Genomic DNA, 17,684 nt, shown 5'->3' with positions numbered 1-17,684 from the left:
AATAAAACATGAATGAAAAACTGTTCAATCTGATTAATAAAGGAAATGTCTACCAAAAATTATTTTCATTCACAATACTGGCAAAAGATTGGAAATGTCAAGAGTGTATAGGTGGAGGGTACAGGATACAGCACTCAAGTATGGCTGATGCATAATAGGATAGTCCCCAGGGAAAGGGGTGGTTCCAGGTTCCCTGCTCCACCCTAAGGAAGGATGGAAATGAGCAGGAAAAAGCACCAAGAGAAGACAGGAAGAAGGAAGAAAGGAGCTCAAGAAGAGGGCCTGGAGAAGGCATGGAGCAAGAAGGCATGTGAAGAAGCTGAGAGTGCTTCTCAGCCTTGGACTTTCACCAGGGACTTGGGGATCATGGAAAGAGACACCTGAAAGAGACAGAGAATTGGGTGAGAGACCCGTGGGGAGCAACTGCCTTGACTTAGTTTTGATTTTGCTTCTTTCCTTCCAGACTTGCCTGGCCACTTTTGCCCCTTTTCTATGGGTCCCCACCAGAAGGTACCTTAGGCTTGTGGCAAGCTTTTGTGCCTCAGTGGTCCTGCTTTGGGCCAACCCTGTTTGGCTGGGCATTTTGCCCATGAGGGGATGGGTAACTTGGGTGCTTGATTTGGAAAATATATTCTTTCTCTTTCTCTCTCTATTGCACACTAATTGTTTGACAGTTCCTTTCAATTGAAGGGCTTATGTACTACAGTATGTTTTGTCTTTATGTGGCAAATGGCAGAACCCATTTACAGCAGGCAGGTTTGGGGATTTCAGGGTACCCCTCCATCTGCCTTATTGACAAATGGGAGTCTAACTGGCGTTTTGGGTGGTATTAATAGATATGGGAGTATCTATTAATATTTTACATGCATAAAACCTAAAATTGCAGTAATTTTACTTCTCAGAATTCATCTTAGAAAAGTACTCAAATACTCACAAGGAACAATAATAATTCTCCTTGTATCTCACCATTCTACATAGTGAGATAGTATTAGAAGGCAATCTAAAAGCGTACCAGTTGGGGAGAAATTATAATGACTAGAATACATCAATACTATGGTCTACTCTAGACAGCACTAAAATAAGAGGCAGATTTCTGTGTCTTGACATAGAACAAGTTCCAAAACACACAGTAAGCAAAAGGGCAAGTAAAATTATAATACATCAATTTATAATCCCATTATACTTACCAGAAAAACACGCAGGTTAAAATTTCTATAGGTGCAGACACATACATGTATACATACAGAATGTAGGTACATATATATGTATGAAAATTAAGTCCAGAAAAGTCTGAAACTCCACATTCAATACAGTAGCCAGGAGCCACATTTTTAATGTGGTTAATGGAATTAAGGAACTGAATTTTAAATTTTATTGAGTTTTAATTACCTTAAACCTAAAATTTTTAAGCTGAAACAGCACAGTTTTCAGTTAAAGACAACTTTATTGTTTTGGTAGGATTACATTATACTTAACCCTTTCATTGCATGTGGATATTATTGCTTCTACTCTTACTGACAAAACTTTCAGCAAACTTTAGCCAGGCTCCTCTGAACTCTCTTCTCAGCTAGGCCTTGGCTTTTGAGGTCTGCCAAGCCCAGATTGGCAAGAATCCTGCTAAACCAGTTTATCAAGAATCCCCCTACCTTGATACCTAGTCAAGTTCCTCTTTGCAATTTTTTTCATCCACTTTGACTCCACCTTACCAGTTGGTCATAAACCCCTATTGTACTGGAAAATGTACTTCAATCTCTCTTACCTAATTGTAATAGTCTTGAGTAAGTCTTCTTGACTTTACTTGCCCTATACCATTTTTAACTTGCCCCATACCATTTTTCTAACATTACACATAAGTGCAGCTTAACAATCTTAACAAATGGATTCAATGTGAATGATTTTTTCTCTATTCACTAATGTAACATTGTAATGGGTTTATTATTCTGATGTAGAAATTACAGAAATTATTAATCTGATGTACTGCTTGTTTTAATTATAATTGATATTTCTACCTAAAAAATGTGCAAGCTTTTAATATTAAAAAAGTATACTAGTAACACAGAATCAAGTAGAGATACAGAATCTAGTACTCTTATTGGGACAGTAAAGAAAAAAAAACAAACCAGAGTAAAGCACATCACAAATTTCATGAAACCCAAATTCAATGTAACAGCAGAAAAACCGGAATAATCTGTTTATTAAAAAAAAAAAGCTTTAAGATAATAAAGTGGACAACATTAAGAGACATTCTATGTCAACAAATACATGGAAAATTTTCCGAGCGCATGGTAATAAGAGTTAAGAAATTCCTCTGTTAAGAAATTCCCCTGCCCAGGTCACCAGACATAGGTCACTTTATACAAAAGCTTCTTAACCATAAATAAAAACTAGATAAGTTAATAATCACATATAATTGTCACTTCTTTGAGACAGTTTCTTTGGAAATGCTAGTTTGCTGTTTCCTTTTCTTGTCATAAGGAAATACTTGTCCTTTGTGTATCCCATCTTGGTAGTATCTTTTATTTGACCCAGATACCCACCAAGTGACGAAACCATTGAATTCAGTTACAACTTGGTAAGTTTCATCTCAAGAGTCAAAAAAGAATTGTTTAGTAGCTTCAAATCAGAATTAAATGTCCAGAAATATTTCTAAATAACTTGTAATAAAATCTGACTTTGCAACTTTGGTCATCTTCATTTCAAGAAATAGCTTCATTCCTGCGTGAGCGCACACACACGCACACATACACAATTAAATTTTAAATGGAAAAAATCTTTTAATTATCGAAATTTTGTTAGAAAATTATGGGGAAAAGATATATCTTTTAAATGAAAGTTGTTCAATTAAGGGCCTCCCTGGTGGCACGAGGGTTAAGACACAACCTATGAAGATAACCGCAGCCACTGTAGCACAGAGTTCGATCCCCTGGCTAGCCAGGGAGCAGCAACCCATGTAGTGCAGCAGACCTCTCCTGACTTGCCCCGCTGCTCCTCTCAGCAGTGTACTTCGGTCAATCTGCCTGTTCTGTTCCCCGTTCTGTCTCTGGTGAATTCTCTCACCCCCAACACCTCTGGCCTGTACCCAGCTCATGTATGCATAAATAAATAAACCTTTAAAAAAAAAAAAGTTGTTTAATTAAGAGAATTTGAACTATAATACTAACATAGCAAATATCTACTGGTTTAAATTTTTCTAATTGCAAGTACTTTTTTTTAAAGACTTAAATAAGTTCTGTAATATAAGATATGCTGCCCTATTAATATCTAGATCACATTTTATCTCAAAACATTTCCAAACTTACAAAGAAATGCCATCAATTCATTGCCAAATATATATATATGAATTCACGAACTTGTGGCATGACAAATATGGTCTGGAACTAGAGAGAAAAGAAAGTACCTGTCTTTGTCACAGTTTAGTGAAGAAGAATCAGGTAAATTAACAAAACATAATACAAGATAGTTTGGTTGAACTGTTAGAAGAAAAATTAATGATCTTATCTAAAAGTTCATCAAAATGAGAAAGAGTAGGAAAGAATAAAAAATATTTCTTTCTCTTTCTAAAGAAAAGGCTCTGACTACTGGGAGCTCAAGTGTTCCCTGTTTTAATGTCCAAAGATTACTGTAACCAAGTAGCACAAACTAGATGGCTTAAAACAACATAATTTTTTCTCTCATAATATGGAAACCAAAAATTCAAATCAAAGTGTTTAATAGGACCATTCTTCCTCTGAAGGCTCTGGGGAGAATCCTTCCTTATATTTGTCTAGCTTCTAGTGGTTGCCAGCATTCCTTGGTGCTCTTTAGCCTGCAGCAGCTGTGTTACTTCAATTTGTTTCAACCATCATATAGCCATTACCATAACTCCAAACTTTTTTTTAAAGATTTATTTAGGGCCTCCCCTGGTGGCGCAGGCAGTTGAGAGCCATACTGTGAAGCTTTCACAGCCTCTGCAGCGCTGGTTCGATCCCAGCCGGCCAGCGAGGGTCCCACATGGCGCAGCAGACCTCTCCTGTCACGCCCGCTGCTCCCCTCAGCAGTGTAATTCTGTTGTCTGCCTGTTCTTCTCCCCGCTCTGTCTCTGGTGAATCCTCTCACCCTCCCGCACCTCTGGCCTCTACCCCGGTTCTTGTATAAATAAATAAATCTTTAAAAAATATATTTATTTATTCATGCATACAAGAACTGGGGTACAGGCCAGAGGTGGGGGAGGGGGGACAAGAGGATTCACCAGAGACAGAGTGGGGAACAGAACAGGCAGATTGACTGAAATACACTGCTGAGGGGAGCAGCAGGCAAGTTAGGAGAGGTCTACTGTAACATGTTAGTAGCTCCCTGGCTGGGGATCGAACTCATGCTGCAGTGGCTACAGATAGCTTCATAGCTTGCATCTTAACCCCTTGCATCACCAGGGAGGCCTTATAACTCTGTACTTTTATGTCTCTCTCCTCATAACCATAGCAGCCACAGGATTTAAAGTACACCCTAATCCAGTATGCACACATCTTTGATTGTCTACAAAGATCATATTACCAAATAAATAAGGTCACATTCACAGGTACCAGGGTTTAGGAATTGAATATATGTTTTTAGGGGACATAATCCGACCCATTACATTCCCCCCACCCCAGGCATTAGTTTTTGCAAACTCAAATGAAGAAAAGGGTATAGTGTAGACAAAAAAAAGGACAAAAATGGGCCCTTCTACCACAACCCTCAAAAAAGGAACATTCCCTAAGTCATGGGCAGTCATTAGTGGTAGACCTACACCTTCATTTTCAAAGAAGGACTATTATCTATCTGCAAGCATGTAGGGTTATGAAGAGATTCAAAATGCACAGTGAAGTTCAAAAGAGCGAAAACATACTCATGAGAACTCATTTTAGAAAGGAACCAAACAAATGAGCTTCAACAATAATGGTATTATTGATAAACTTGATATTAAACACTACGAATTACTATTCTTGCTTGGTGTGGTAATAATGTTGTGGTTTACGGAGAAAAAAAGCACTTATTTTAAGAAATGCATGCCAAAGTATTCAGAGGTAAAGAAGCATAATACCTTCAACTTATTTCCATAAAATTAAAAAAAAAAAAAAAAGGCATTGGCCCACACAAGTACATGTGTGGGTGCACACATGCACACACATAACGCTCGCACACACATACAGACACACACACACAGAGAAGCAGATAATAAAGAGGCAAAATGTCGGGCCTCCCCCGTGGTGCAGTAGTTGAGCGCTGGGCTGCGAAGCTGTCCGCAGACTCTGTAGGGCCAGTTCGATCCCCGGCCGCCAGGTGAGGGTCCCACATGGAGCACAGACCTCTCCTGCCCCCCGCTGCTCCCCTCAGCAGTGTACTTAGTCAGTCTGCCTGTTCTGCTTTCTGCTCTGGCTCTGGTGAATTCTCTCACCCTCCTGTGCTTCTGATTATACCCAGTGCTTGTATAAATAAATATTTTTTTTAAAAAATGAAAATTGAGATTTAAAAAAAGAGGCAAAATGTTAACAACTGTTACATTTAGGATGATAATTGAATTATTCTTTCAGCTTTCTATATGTAGGATTTTTTTCAAAATAAAAAGGTGATGAAGGAAAATAACAATATATTTAACTGGTATATATAGGCTTGCATCTCACTTTAAAGTAGCTTAGACCTAGGATTTAAAAGATATCAAAAAGTGAGTGTGTAGTAAATAGGTCTTTCATCTCCATAGTCTTCTTTTTTTTTTTTAATGAGTTATTCTCAGTTTGTGTTGCCATATTCCCTTCAAGTGTTTTGTGTTATTTCTTTTTTTTTTTAAGATTTATTTATTTATTTAGCAAGCACTAGGGTACAGTCAGAAGCGCAGGAGGGTGAGAGAATTCACCAGAGCCAGAGAGGAGAGCAGAACAGGCAGACTGATGAAGTACACTGCTGAGGGGAGCAGCGGGCGGCAGGAGAGGTCTGAGCACCATGTGGGACCCTTGCCTGGAGGCCGGGGAACGAACCAGTGCTGTAAAGGCTGTGGACAGCTTCGCAACCCAGCGCTCAACCACTGCGCCAGCACTCAACTTCTGCACCACCGGGGAGGCCCTCATCTACATAGTTTTCTATAGACAACATTCCCCTTTAGCAATCCACCATAGAAAGCAAAATGTTTCTCACAATGCTCTTTTCCCCTTTCAACTTCTCAGAATGAAAGGCAGAAGGATACCAGGAGGTTATACAGATTCCCCAATCTAGAGAAGGTATTAAGAGATGACTAGTTGAGTAAATTAACTCCTTCAATTTATTTTAACTCATAACTCCCTTCTTATATTTTTAACAAAAAGAATGAGAAAGTATAGTGGAAACAAATTAAGTCACAAACTAGTAACACAGTGCATAACATTATATAGTCCAAATATATTCTCTGGTGAAGAAATCAGTTACCATAATAAAAAGGAAAAGGCATAATGGTTACTATCTGCCACATGTTTGACAAACATATTTGAAGTTATTCCATGGACTATAATAATGAATTTAACAATTTAACTCATTTAAAGTTCATCTTTCCAATTTGAGTAGTTAACATTGTGATCACAATGTGAACAATCTGGAACACTCCGTCACACCCAACCCCATACCCAACCCTGGCAGGCAGGACAGCAAAGCCCTCTATAGCAGTTTAAAGTCAGAACAAACTGTTCATGAAGTCATATAAGAATCTGATGCCTGGGGGTAAACCAATACTTCACCCACCACTAACAACCAGGGAGCCAGCTAAACTTTAAACAATGGGTACCTAGCCTTTGGTCTCCACAGCACATTGCTTTTTTTTAATATTTATTTATAAATATGTATTTTATATCATTGTTCATTTTTGTAAATGTATGCTTTATGCTTTCTCTCAGGCGTATTCCCCGTAAAATTCCTACCACCAATTCACCCGTGAACCATCACCACAGTCCCTTGTGCTCTTCCCTCCCCTGTTTTGATCCCTTTGCCTCCCCCTCCCTTGCAGAATATCTCTGATTTATAGTTGCCAGCTAATTTTGGTTTTTTATTTATTACTATTGTTACTTTTTTTTCCTGATCCCTTATTTGGTTCCCCTAAATCCTCCTATAAGTGAAACCATCTGATATTTTTCTTTTTCCTTCTTTTTTCACTGAGCATAGTCCCTTCCAGCTCCATCCATGTTGCTGCAAATGGCATGGGTTTATCCACAATACATTCTTCAGAAGTCAGGAGAATGATTAAAACTCTAGCCTTTGCCCTCCTCTGCCCATAGATAGCATCGACATTTGTTTATTCAAGAAAACTTAGGAAACCTAAAGATTTAAACTTATAAATGAAAATCAGATGTCCCGTCAAGAATAATTATATTTTTACAATCAATGACTGATCATTCCTTTTCTTCTTCTATACATGGTATATAAACTGAACTCAAACTTGTTATTGTTGGAGCTGTTCTCACAGAATAAAATCTGTCAGACTGCTTCCCAGGTTGAATCCTCACTTTGATTACCTAAAAAACTCTTTGTCTAACTATCATTGAGACTTATATTTCAGTCAACATGTTTTTTAATCAAATCTTTAAATGCAATTTCTATTGGTACTTGTAGAAAAGACCATATTTGACTAATCTACTATGAACAGTTTGGCTACACACCTATTATAAAGTATAATCTTTGAATTGTGCCATTGTTAATCCAATTACAAAAGATAAATTATGATAGCAAAAAAATCTGCAACAATATTACATCAACATTTTCAATTATCAATGTCAATTTAAGTAATATAAATACAACTGGTAAAGTGTAAAATAAACAACAGTTTTACCTGTATGATGTGGGTCTACTATTGCCACTGAAGATGCTTCAAAACAGTATTTTCCACTGTAATTATCCCCAAGATTAATTTCCCTACTACCTCCTGTTCCAGGATCATTTTGTGACTGAAGAAAGGTATTCTTATTTGAAGCAACCTAAAAGAACAAATATAATTTATGCAGAAATTAAATCTAATTTCCCATATTTGCACAAAAGAGACTCCAAATTTAAAATACAGCCACCAGTTTCTCTCTATTTGTTTTCCCTCAAATTTGACTCATTTACTTAACTATTGATATATCATTTTGGGGGTACATTTTCATACCTCAATATGTGTACATGCTTTCTCTATATATAAATATGCTGGATGAGGGAGTGCACAAAGATAACATGCAGAAGAGAAGGTACACTATTAGAGAACTATAGGAGCAGGGAAGCAGAGTGATAATCACTGGCTTGAGCCAGAAGCTCCCAATATATTGCAGAACAGCTAGAGCTCTGACCAGCATGGAGAACCTGGTTGGATAACCTATGTCTCCTCAACCTGTGGCTGGGATATTCAAAACACCTGCCACCCCCCATTCCAGGGCTAACAGAGACAACAAATGAACACTTTCATTAACCAGTGTTTAAACTCCTGTTAACAACAGGAGCAAATGCCCTGGAATACAGGAAAAGAGATCAACACCTGGCTTATGACCCCTTATCAACTACAAGCCATGCCCAATATGGCATCTAGTGCTCAAACATGGCCTAGAGGTGGAAGCTGACACAAGACTATATGAGAAACATTTAGATACAAAAGCTGGCCTAAAGGAGGTAATCACTGCAGATCCCCATCACATAACCCCAGAAGACTGAATCCCTAATGGTTACTAGAGGTAACCCTTCAGTGCCCAGCCAACCAGTTTCTATTCTACCTCTTACTCTTTACCACTACCAGTTATCTATCAATTCAGCAGGTGCAAAGGTAACAGTCAAAAAGACTGTCCTATTACAACCAATAAAAACTAAAAAACAAAGAGACGAAAAGAACACACCACAAACACTGGAGGAAAAAAAACCCTGAGAGGAACCTCAGCACAGCAAAAGGGTAGAATATGCCTGAACGGTTGTTCAAGGTAATAATTATAAAAATGCTCACTGAAACTCAATGAGCTCAAAATGCCCAAAAAACAATGGCTAATATAAAACAGGAATAAAGACTGAATAAATATGAGACAGATTTAAAAAAAATACTAAAATTAAAAAATATAATTGAGGGCCTCAGCAGCAGACAAATGCAAGCAATGAAGTGTATTAATGAAATCAAAAGCACAATGCTAAAGAACACATAAATGAAACAACAAAGAGAAAAAATAATTTTAAAAAATGAAGAGAGTGTAAGAGCCCTCTGGGATAACTTACAGAGAAATACTATCCATATCATGGTGGTCCAAAAAGAAGAAAAGGAGGGAGGCAGAGAATATTTATTTAAAGAAATAATTGCTGGGCCTCCCCGGTGGCGCAGCGGTTGAGCGCTGGGTTGCGAAGCTGCCCACGACTTCTGCGGCGCCGGTTCGATCCCCGGCTTCTCCCCTGCCACTGGAGGAGGGTCCCACATGGCGCGCAGACCTCTCCTGCCGCCCGCTGCTCCCCTCAGCAGTGTACTTCAGTCCTTCTGCCTGCTCTGCTCCCCGCTCTGGCTCTGGTGAATTCTCTCACCCTCCCGCGCTTCTGACTATACCCAGTGCATGTATAAACAAAACAAACAAACAAACAAATAAAAAAAAAAAAACCTTAAAAAAAAATAAATAAAATAAACAAAGAAATAATTGCTGGGGCTCTCTGGTGCCGCAGGGGTAAAAGTCTCAGTGCTAGAAAGCTATCACCAGCCACTGGGGCATGAGTTCGATCCTCAGCCAGGTAGGTCTTAACCCCTTTAGTCATAGATGAATAAAGATACACATTTATTTTTTTAAAGATTTATTTATTTATGCATACAAGAACTGGGGTAGAGGCCAGGGGTGCCGGGGGGTGAGAGGATTCACCAGAGACATAGTGGGGAACAGAACAGGCAGATCGACTGAAATACACTGCTGAGGGGAACAGCAGGCGAGACAGGAGAGGTCTGCTGTGCAATGTGAGTCACCTCCCCGGGGGCGGGGAGGGGGTATCGAACTCGTGTTTCAGTGGCTGCAGATAGCTTCATAGGTTGTTTCTTAACTCCTTGCGCTACCAGGGAGGCCCAAAGATAAATATTTTTTTTTAAAAAAAGAAATTCCGGGCCTCCCCTGGTAGCGCAGCGGTTGAGCGCTAGGCTGCGAGGCTGCCCACAGCCTCTGCAGCGCCGGTTCATTCCCCAGCCACCGGGGAGGGTCCCACAAAAAGATAAATAAATAAATGAATGAATACCTTATGTATTAAAAAAAAAAAATTCCAAATAATCAACTTAATATTTTACCTAAAGCAGTATCAAAAACAGAAATAAACAAGACCTGAAGTTAGTAAAAGGAAAGACGTAATAAAAACAAGGGCAGAAATAAATGAAATAGAATAGAATCGAATGAATACCATATTTAATGGTAAAAAACTGAAAGTTCTTCCTTTACAATCAAGAACAAAACAAGGATGCCCGCTGTCACCACTTCTGTTTCATTCAGCATTAGAGGTTTTAACTAGAGCAATCCGACAATAAGAAATAAAACGAATCCAGGTTGGAAATGAAGAAGTAAAACTATCAATATTTACAGATGGAATGATATATAGAAAACCCTAAAGAACACAAAAAGCTATAAAAAACAATAAATGAATCAGTGAGGTGGCAGTTTACAAAAGCAACATGCAAAAATTTGGCATTTTTATATACAATGAACAAGGACAAGAAATTAAAATAAATCCATTCACAATTTACTCAAAAAAAAAATTAAATACCTAAGAACTAACTATGGCAGTGAAGGACTTACACAATGAAAAATATAAGATGTTATTAAAGATTTAGATCATGATATAAGGAGATGGAAAGGAATTCCATGCTCTGGGATGGGAAGAATCAATATGGTCAAAATGACTATTTTACCAAAAGCAATATATTAACATAATCCAATATATTTAACATAATCCAACTCAAGACACCAACAATATTCTTCAAAGAAATTTAAATAAAACTATTAAAGTTTACATGAAATTATAAAAGTCCTCTAATAGCAAAAGCAATCCCAAGGAATAAATTAGAGAAAAAGGAAGTATCACATTATTTTCAACTTTAAGACAGCAATAAATTAAAAAAATATGGCATTGGCATAAAAATAAACATATGGGTAAATGATGGAACCAAACCAAAATCCAGAAAAAAAATATATAAAAAAATAAAAAGAACACTGATTAGGATAATTTATTTTTACAAGAATCCTCATCTCTCTTCTTTCACAGAAGTATTTTTACTGTTACAAAAAGTTTATTTTATATACCAAGTTGTGCATCACCCCTTTATAAAAAACTATAAAAAACTATAAAATTATAATTAAAATTATAAAAAAATATTTAATCATTATTTTAAAGTTTTGGAAGGTTATCAGAGATACTGAAAATTCCTACAGACAGTAAGAACTGTTAACTCCTTAAATGACTAAAAAACAAATATATGTGTCTCTGTATTATGCTTTCTTTCCTTTTTTTTTTTTACCTCAAATACTTTTATATCTGCACTCTGTTTCATAATCTCTTCATTCAGGCTTGGATTACTTCTTCCTGGTGGTATAAACTTCGGTTTTTTGAAGGAATTCCCCTGCAACTGACTTGGTGCTGCTGACCGTCTCATATTCAGCAGTTTTGATCTAAAAAATAACCAAAACAAAATCATTCAGGAGTTTGATTACTTCACCTTCACACAGAAAAAAATAGTACATCACCACAACAACATCTGGGTCAAAACTACAGTTTTCCAAACTAGTTACATTCTCTTTTCCTCTATGCCTCTGAATAAACTTTCCTCTATATAGTGTTGGGAATGTCTTTCTTATTTTTCTTTGCCTGGCTAATTCCACATTTTCCTTCAGGACTCGTAATTATCAATACTTTTCATTTCCTCCCAAAGTCTAAATTAGAGACCATTTCAATGTGTATACTACCCAACCACATTTCACACTGTAATAAAAATGCTATCTAATCAGTCAAGAGAAAGATAAGAAAGTCACAGACTGGAAGAAATTATCTGCAAAAGACACATCCGATAAAGGGTTATTCTCCAAAATATACAAAGAACTCTTAAAACTCAAGAATAATAAAACAAACAACCTGATTTTAAAATGGACTAAACACCTTAATACCTCACCAAAGAAGATATACAGATGATAAATAAGCATATGAAACCATGTTTCACATCATGTCATGAGGGTAATACAAGAGGGTCTCTTGTGTTACAAGAGGGTCTCTCATTCATTACTTGAAAGAAAGCAAAATAGTACAGTTTGGAAGATAGTCTGACAGTGTCTTACAAAACTAAACATACTTCTGCAATGTGGTCCAGCAATGACGCCTTGGTTATCACCTATCGCCCAAAGCAATCAAAAATCAATGTCCAGGGCCTCCCCGGTGGTGCAGCGGTTGAGCGCTGGGTTGCAAAGCTGTCCGCAGACTCTGCAGCGCCGGTTTGATTCCCGGCTGCTCCCTGGCCACTCCCTGGCCACCGGAGGAGGGTCCCACATGGCGCGCAGACCTCTCCTGCTGCCCGCTGCTCCCCTCAGCAGTGTACTTCTTCGGTCCTTCTGCCTGCTCTGCTCCCCACTCTGGCTCTGGTGAATTCTCTCACCCTCCTGTGCTTCTGACTGTACCCAGTGCTTGTATAAATAAATAAATAAATAAATAAATAAATAAATACTTAAAAAAAAAAAAAAAACAATGTCTTAACTGCCAAAACTGAAAAACAACCAAAATGTCCTTTACCAGTAAATGGATTAACTGTGGTACATCCACAGAGATACTGAAAATTCCTACAGACAGTAAGAACTGTTAACTCCATAAATGGCTAAAAAACAAATATATGTGTCTCTATATTATGCTTTCTTTCCTTTTTTTTTAAGAGTTTATTTATTTATTTGTTTGTTCATTTATTTACTTATTTATACAAGCACTGGGTACAGTCAGAAGCGCGGGAGGGTGAGAGAATTCACCAGAGCCAGAGCGGGGAGCAGAACAGGCAGAAGGACCGAAGTACACTGCTGAGGGGAGCAGCGGGCGGCAGGAGAGGTCTGCGCGCCATGTGGGACCCTCCTCCGGTAGCCGGGGAGCAGCCAGGGATCGAACCGGCGCTGCAGAGGCCGCGGGCAGCTTCACAACCCAGCGCTCAACCGCTGCGCCACCCGGGAGGCCCGCTTTCCTTTTTTTTACCTCAAATACTTTTATATCTGCATTCTGGGATATCATTCAGTGATAAAAGGAAATGAGCAATCAAGTCATGAAAACATATTAAGGAAAACAAAAATATACTATTAAGAGAAAGCAGTCAATCTGATTAGGGTACCTACTACATATATTTAATTACAACCAAATAACATTATGGAAAAGGTAAAACTATGGGGGTTGGAAATAGTAAAAAGAGCATTTGTTGCAAGGGTTTAGGGATGAAAGAGGGAGGCTTTTTAGGGCAGTAAAATACTCCGGATGATACCATATATGATACTATAATGATGGACAAATGTTCATACATCTCTCCAAATACATTTGTCCAAACCCAAAGAGTGAACCCTAATATAAGCTATGGACTTTAGGTGATTGTATATATCAAGGTATGTTTATCAACTATAACAAATGTATCACTCTAGTGGGAGAGGATAATGGGGGTGTACATTCATGTGTGGAGACAAGGAAAACATGGGAATATATCTTTCCCTGAATTTTGCTATGAACTTTAAATTGCTCTAAAAAAGTCTTAATTTTAAAATGGTTAATTTTAAAATTTTAAAATATGTTCAGCATCATTCCAATTTTATAAAAAGGGGGATAAAAAGACCAAAAGTAGTATGTAAGTATATAGGTAGGTATCTACTTTTTTTTTTTTTTACTTATTTTTTTTTTTATAGAGGCATGTTTTATTTATTTTATTTGTTTGTTTGTTTGTTTTGTTTATGCATGCACTGGGTACAGTCAGAAGCCTGGGAGGGTGAGAGAATTCACCAGAGCCAGAGCGGGGAGCAGAGCAGGCAGAAGGACTGAAGTACACTGCTGAGGGGAGCAGCGGGCGACAGGAGAGGTCTGCGCGCCATGTGGGACCCTCCTCCGGTGGCAGGGGAGCAGCTGGGGATGGAACTGGCACCGCAGAGGCCGCGGGCAGCTTCGCAACCCAGCACTCAACCGCTGCGCCACTGGGGAGGCCCAGTATCTACTTTTTTAAAAAAAGTATTTATTTATTTATTTATTTATTTATTTATTTATTTATTTATTTATTTTAAATTTATGCAAGAACTGGGGTACAGGCCAGATGCGCAGGAGGGAGAGAGGATTCGCTAGAGATAGAGCAGGGAACAGAACAGGCAGACTGACGAAATATACTGCTGAGGGGAGCAGCAGGCTCGACAGGAGAGGTCTATCGCGCCATGTGGGACCCTCAACGGCCGGCTGGATTCGAACCAGCGCTGCAGGGGCTGAGGACAGCTTCACAGCGTGGGGCTCAACTGCCTGCGCCACCAGGGGCAGGCCTACTTTTTTTTTTTCTTAAAGATTTACTTATTTATGCATACAAGAGCTGGGATACAGGCCAGAGGTGTGGGAGGGAGAGAGAGGGAGAGGATTCACCAGAGACAGAGTGGGGAGCAGAACAGGTGGACTGACTGAAATACATAGCTGAGGGTAGCAGCAGGCAAGACAGGACAGGAGAGGTCTGCTGCACCATGTGGGTCAACTCCCTGGCCAGGAACGGAATTTGTGCTGCAGTAGCTGCAGATTGCTTCATAGTGCTGATGTTTAACCCCTTGCACCACCAGGGAGGCCCCAGTATCTACTTCTCAAAAGGAATATGAGGATCTTTGGGGATGACAGAAATAAACTATATCAGGGCCTCCCCGATGGTGCAGCGGTTGAGCGCTGGGTTGCGAAGCTGCCTGCAGCCTCTGCAGTGCCAGTTCGATGCCCGGCCACCGGGTGAGGGTCCCACATGGCGCACAGACCTCTCCTGCCGCCCACTGCTCCCCTCAGCAGTGTACTTCATCAGTCTGCCTGTTCTGCTTCCCGCTCTGGCTCTGGTGAATTCTCTCACCCTCCCGTGCTCCTGACTGTACCCAGTGCTTGTATAAATAAATAAATAAATCTTTAAAAAAAAAAAAAAAAAAGAAATGAACTATATCAGATTATAGTATGGCTGTTTGTGTACTTTGAAACAACTCATCAAACTATACCACTCAACTGTACATTGTAAATTATACAACTATAAAGTAGATTTTTAAAAGACTAGAAAAACACATGCCACATTAACATTTATTATGTTTGAATGTTAGCATTACCAGTAATTTTTGTTCTCCTCTGCACTCTTTCTGTATATTTTTGTATATAATGAAAATGTTAGCTTTGCAAAGGGAAAGAGACATTAACTAGGTTTTTTAGTTACTACGTTTCATCACAGCTAAGATACCATCAATTCTAAGATGCACTATATTTTATGTACCCATTAAAGAATGCAGCCAGTTAAGCTACGACATGCTGTCACTGGTAGCTAGACATTTCCCAATTTCAGCTAAAATGATGAACTACAAATACTTAATAAATATAAGCATTTACAAAGTTTAGGGAGTAGTGGAGGATACTCTATTTCTTACTCAAAAACAAAATAGATCTCCATCAGCACGATCTTGAGCAAATTATTGAACAGATGGCTTGTGACCATCTGTTAATCTTTTAACCAATACCAGAAGTCAATTCAGATTCTCTCCAAACAAATTTTGCTAAAATAACCTTCATTTACCTCATTTCCTTTCTATTATAGACCAGATTATTGCATAGGTTTAGACAGATAACAGACACAAATTTTAAACTGAAATAAAGTAACTGCAGTAAGATGATTTAAAAACAGGTAAATGTTAGGTCCTGCATATAGACTCAGTTACTTAAAATGGTCAAATGAAACAAAACAATGAAATTCAGATGGAAAACGCAAGACTTTTAGTTGGCCATAGCTCAACTGAAATAAGATGACAAGCCTAATAAACTTAATAATAAATTCTAGATAGCATGAATAAAAACAGCATTCACATCATGAAAATTAGTAAGTTCCATTCTTTGCATTAGTCAGAACTAACCGCCCGATCCCCCAACACTCCCCAGCCATATTGTAAAATTCTGACACCTTTTTCTAAGGAATACTAGGAAAATACAGTACCTAAAAACATCAACAGTAAAAATGAAGAAAACCTGATTCTCATTCATAAGCTATTATTTAAGGGATGCTTAATTTTGGACAGGCTATTTTAAACTCTCTGGATACCAATTTCCTCATTTATAACAAAAAAATGGACTAGATGCTAAAATTTCTTTCAACAACAAATTCTAATAATCACCACCCTAACAAGCCCTTCTACACCTAATACATGATCTTTTAATTTTTCAACCTTCTTATTTATCCTACAAACTAATTTTAAAAAGATAATAATGCATTTGAGAATATAGCTATATGAGAAGCAGCGCAAAGTTAAGAAACCAGATTCCTGTGCCAGCCCACCAGGAATAGCAAAGCTCAATGATCCAATGATCAAAGCTAAATAGCAAAGCTAGATGATCTTAGGCTTTCATATGACCTTGGGCTTTCATCAAACCATCTAATTTGTTGATGCATTTCAAAGTATAATGCAGGGGGCAGAAAAATATGGTACAAGAGGTGCACTATATCATGAAGGATGGAAACCAAACATAATGTACTGATACTGACTTACAATGGTATATACCTGAAATCTACATGTTATAAACCAAAGTTACCTCAATAAAAAATGTAAAAAAATAAAGTGCATTTATCAATGTATTTCCCCATAGAACTTTCAACATGTTTTACTTCTTAAACTAGTATTTGTGATGCCTCTAAACACTGATGTTTCTGTCCTCCATAAAAATGGCAAATCGAGACTGACAGGTGCAACACATCAGGAAGTTTATTTAAATGACTTGGCAATATAGCCTAATAATTAGGGACACAGTTTTAAAGGCAAATATTTGAATATAAATCTGGACTGACCTTCCTAGTAATGTGATCTTGCATAGTTTACTTAAGCTCGTTGTGCCTCTGTTTCCCCATCTAAAAAAGGAGGTACAACAATTGTTATCAGTCATGCCCCACATAAGGACATTTCCATGAAGGATGGACCTGGGCCTCCCTGGTGGCCTAAGGGTTAAGTCTCAGCTGGGCCCACTGCTGCCCACTCCAACAGCCTGAGTTCAATCCCTAGGCCAGGGAGTTAACCCACATGGTGCAGCAGACCACCTGTCTCTCCCGCTGCTCCTCTCAGCAGTGTATCTCAGTAGATCTGCCTGCTCTGCTCCCTACTGTCTCTGGTGAATCCTCTCACACACACACACCTCTGGCCTGCACCCCAGTTCTTCTATGCATAAATAAATCTTTTTAAAAAATAATGCAGCACTTAGAACCAAGTTGGACAGAGTAAGCACTCAATGTATCTGTAATATTACTATCTATAATATACTGGGTTTTTAATACATAAGCTCTTATGAAAGTAGAAATGATGAAGGTCCCCTAAGGGGATAGAGTCAAGGATGTCATTTGACAACGGAAATCATAACCAGAATCTACGGATTCATTTGGACTCTGGGAAGTTTGGGGGGGGGGGTGTAACCATCACAACCTGTAGGACATAAGCATGTACACAAAACTACCACCAAGAGCCAACAAGAATGGACCTTCCATGCTGTTTATG

The 17,684-nt window shown here is 38.5% G+C and overlaps 1 protein-coding gene across 8 annotated transcripts in view; it reads right to left on the bottom strand.

The window, feature by feature from the left end:
• The window catches only part of RAD54B (RAD54 homolog B), a 61,205-nt gene that overhangs the window by 42,943 nt on the left and 578 nt on the right, over positions 1-17,684 (bottom strand). For 6 of the 8 annotated variants that reach the window (XM_037504124.1, XM_054692106.1, XM_054692105.1 and 3 more), the window contains exons 2-3: positions 11,459-11,609; positions 7,805-7,949 (exon numbers count right to left, since the gene is read on the bottom strand). In XM_037504124.1, coding sequence (XP_037360021.1) covers positions 7,805-7,949; positions 11,459-11,593 — 280 coding nt within the window. In that variant the 5' untranslated portion in view covers positions 11,594-11,609. Of the gene's footprint in view, positions 1-7,804; positions 7,950-11,458; positions 11,610-16,987; positions 17,048-17,684 lie in introns of all 8 variants that reach the window. The other 2 variants (XM_037504128.2, XM_037504132.2) reach the window with 1 other exon arrangement.

This window comes from Talpa occidentalis, unplaced genomic scaffold, assembly GCF_014898055.3.
Source record: "Talpa occidentalis isolate TD23 unplaced genomic scaffold, MPIMG_talOcc4v2.1, whole genome shotgun sequence".
Lineage (NCBI taxonomy): Eukaryota > Metazoa > Chordata > Mammalia > Eulipotyphla > Talpidae > Talpa > Talpa occidentalis.
The sequence above is the reverse complement of the archived record's forward strand: the minus strand, read 5'-3'. Positions and strand labels throughout refer to the sequence as shown.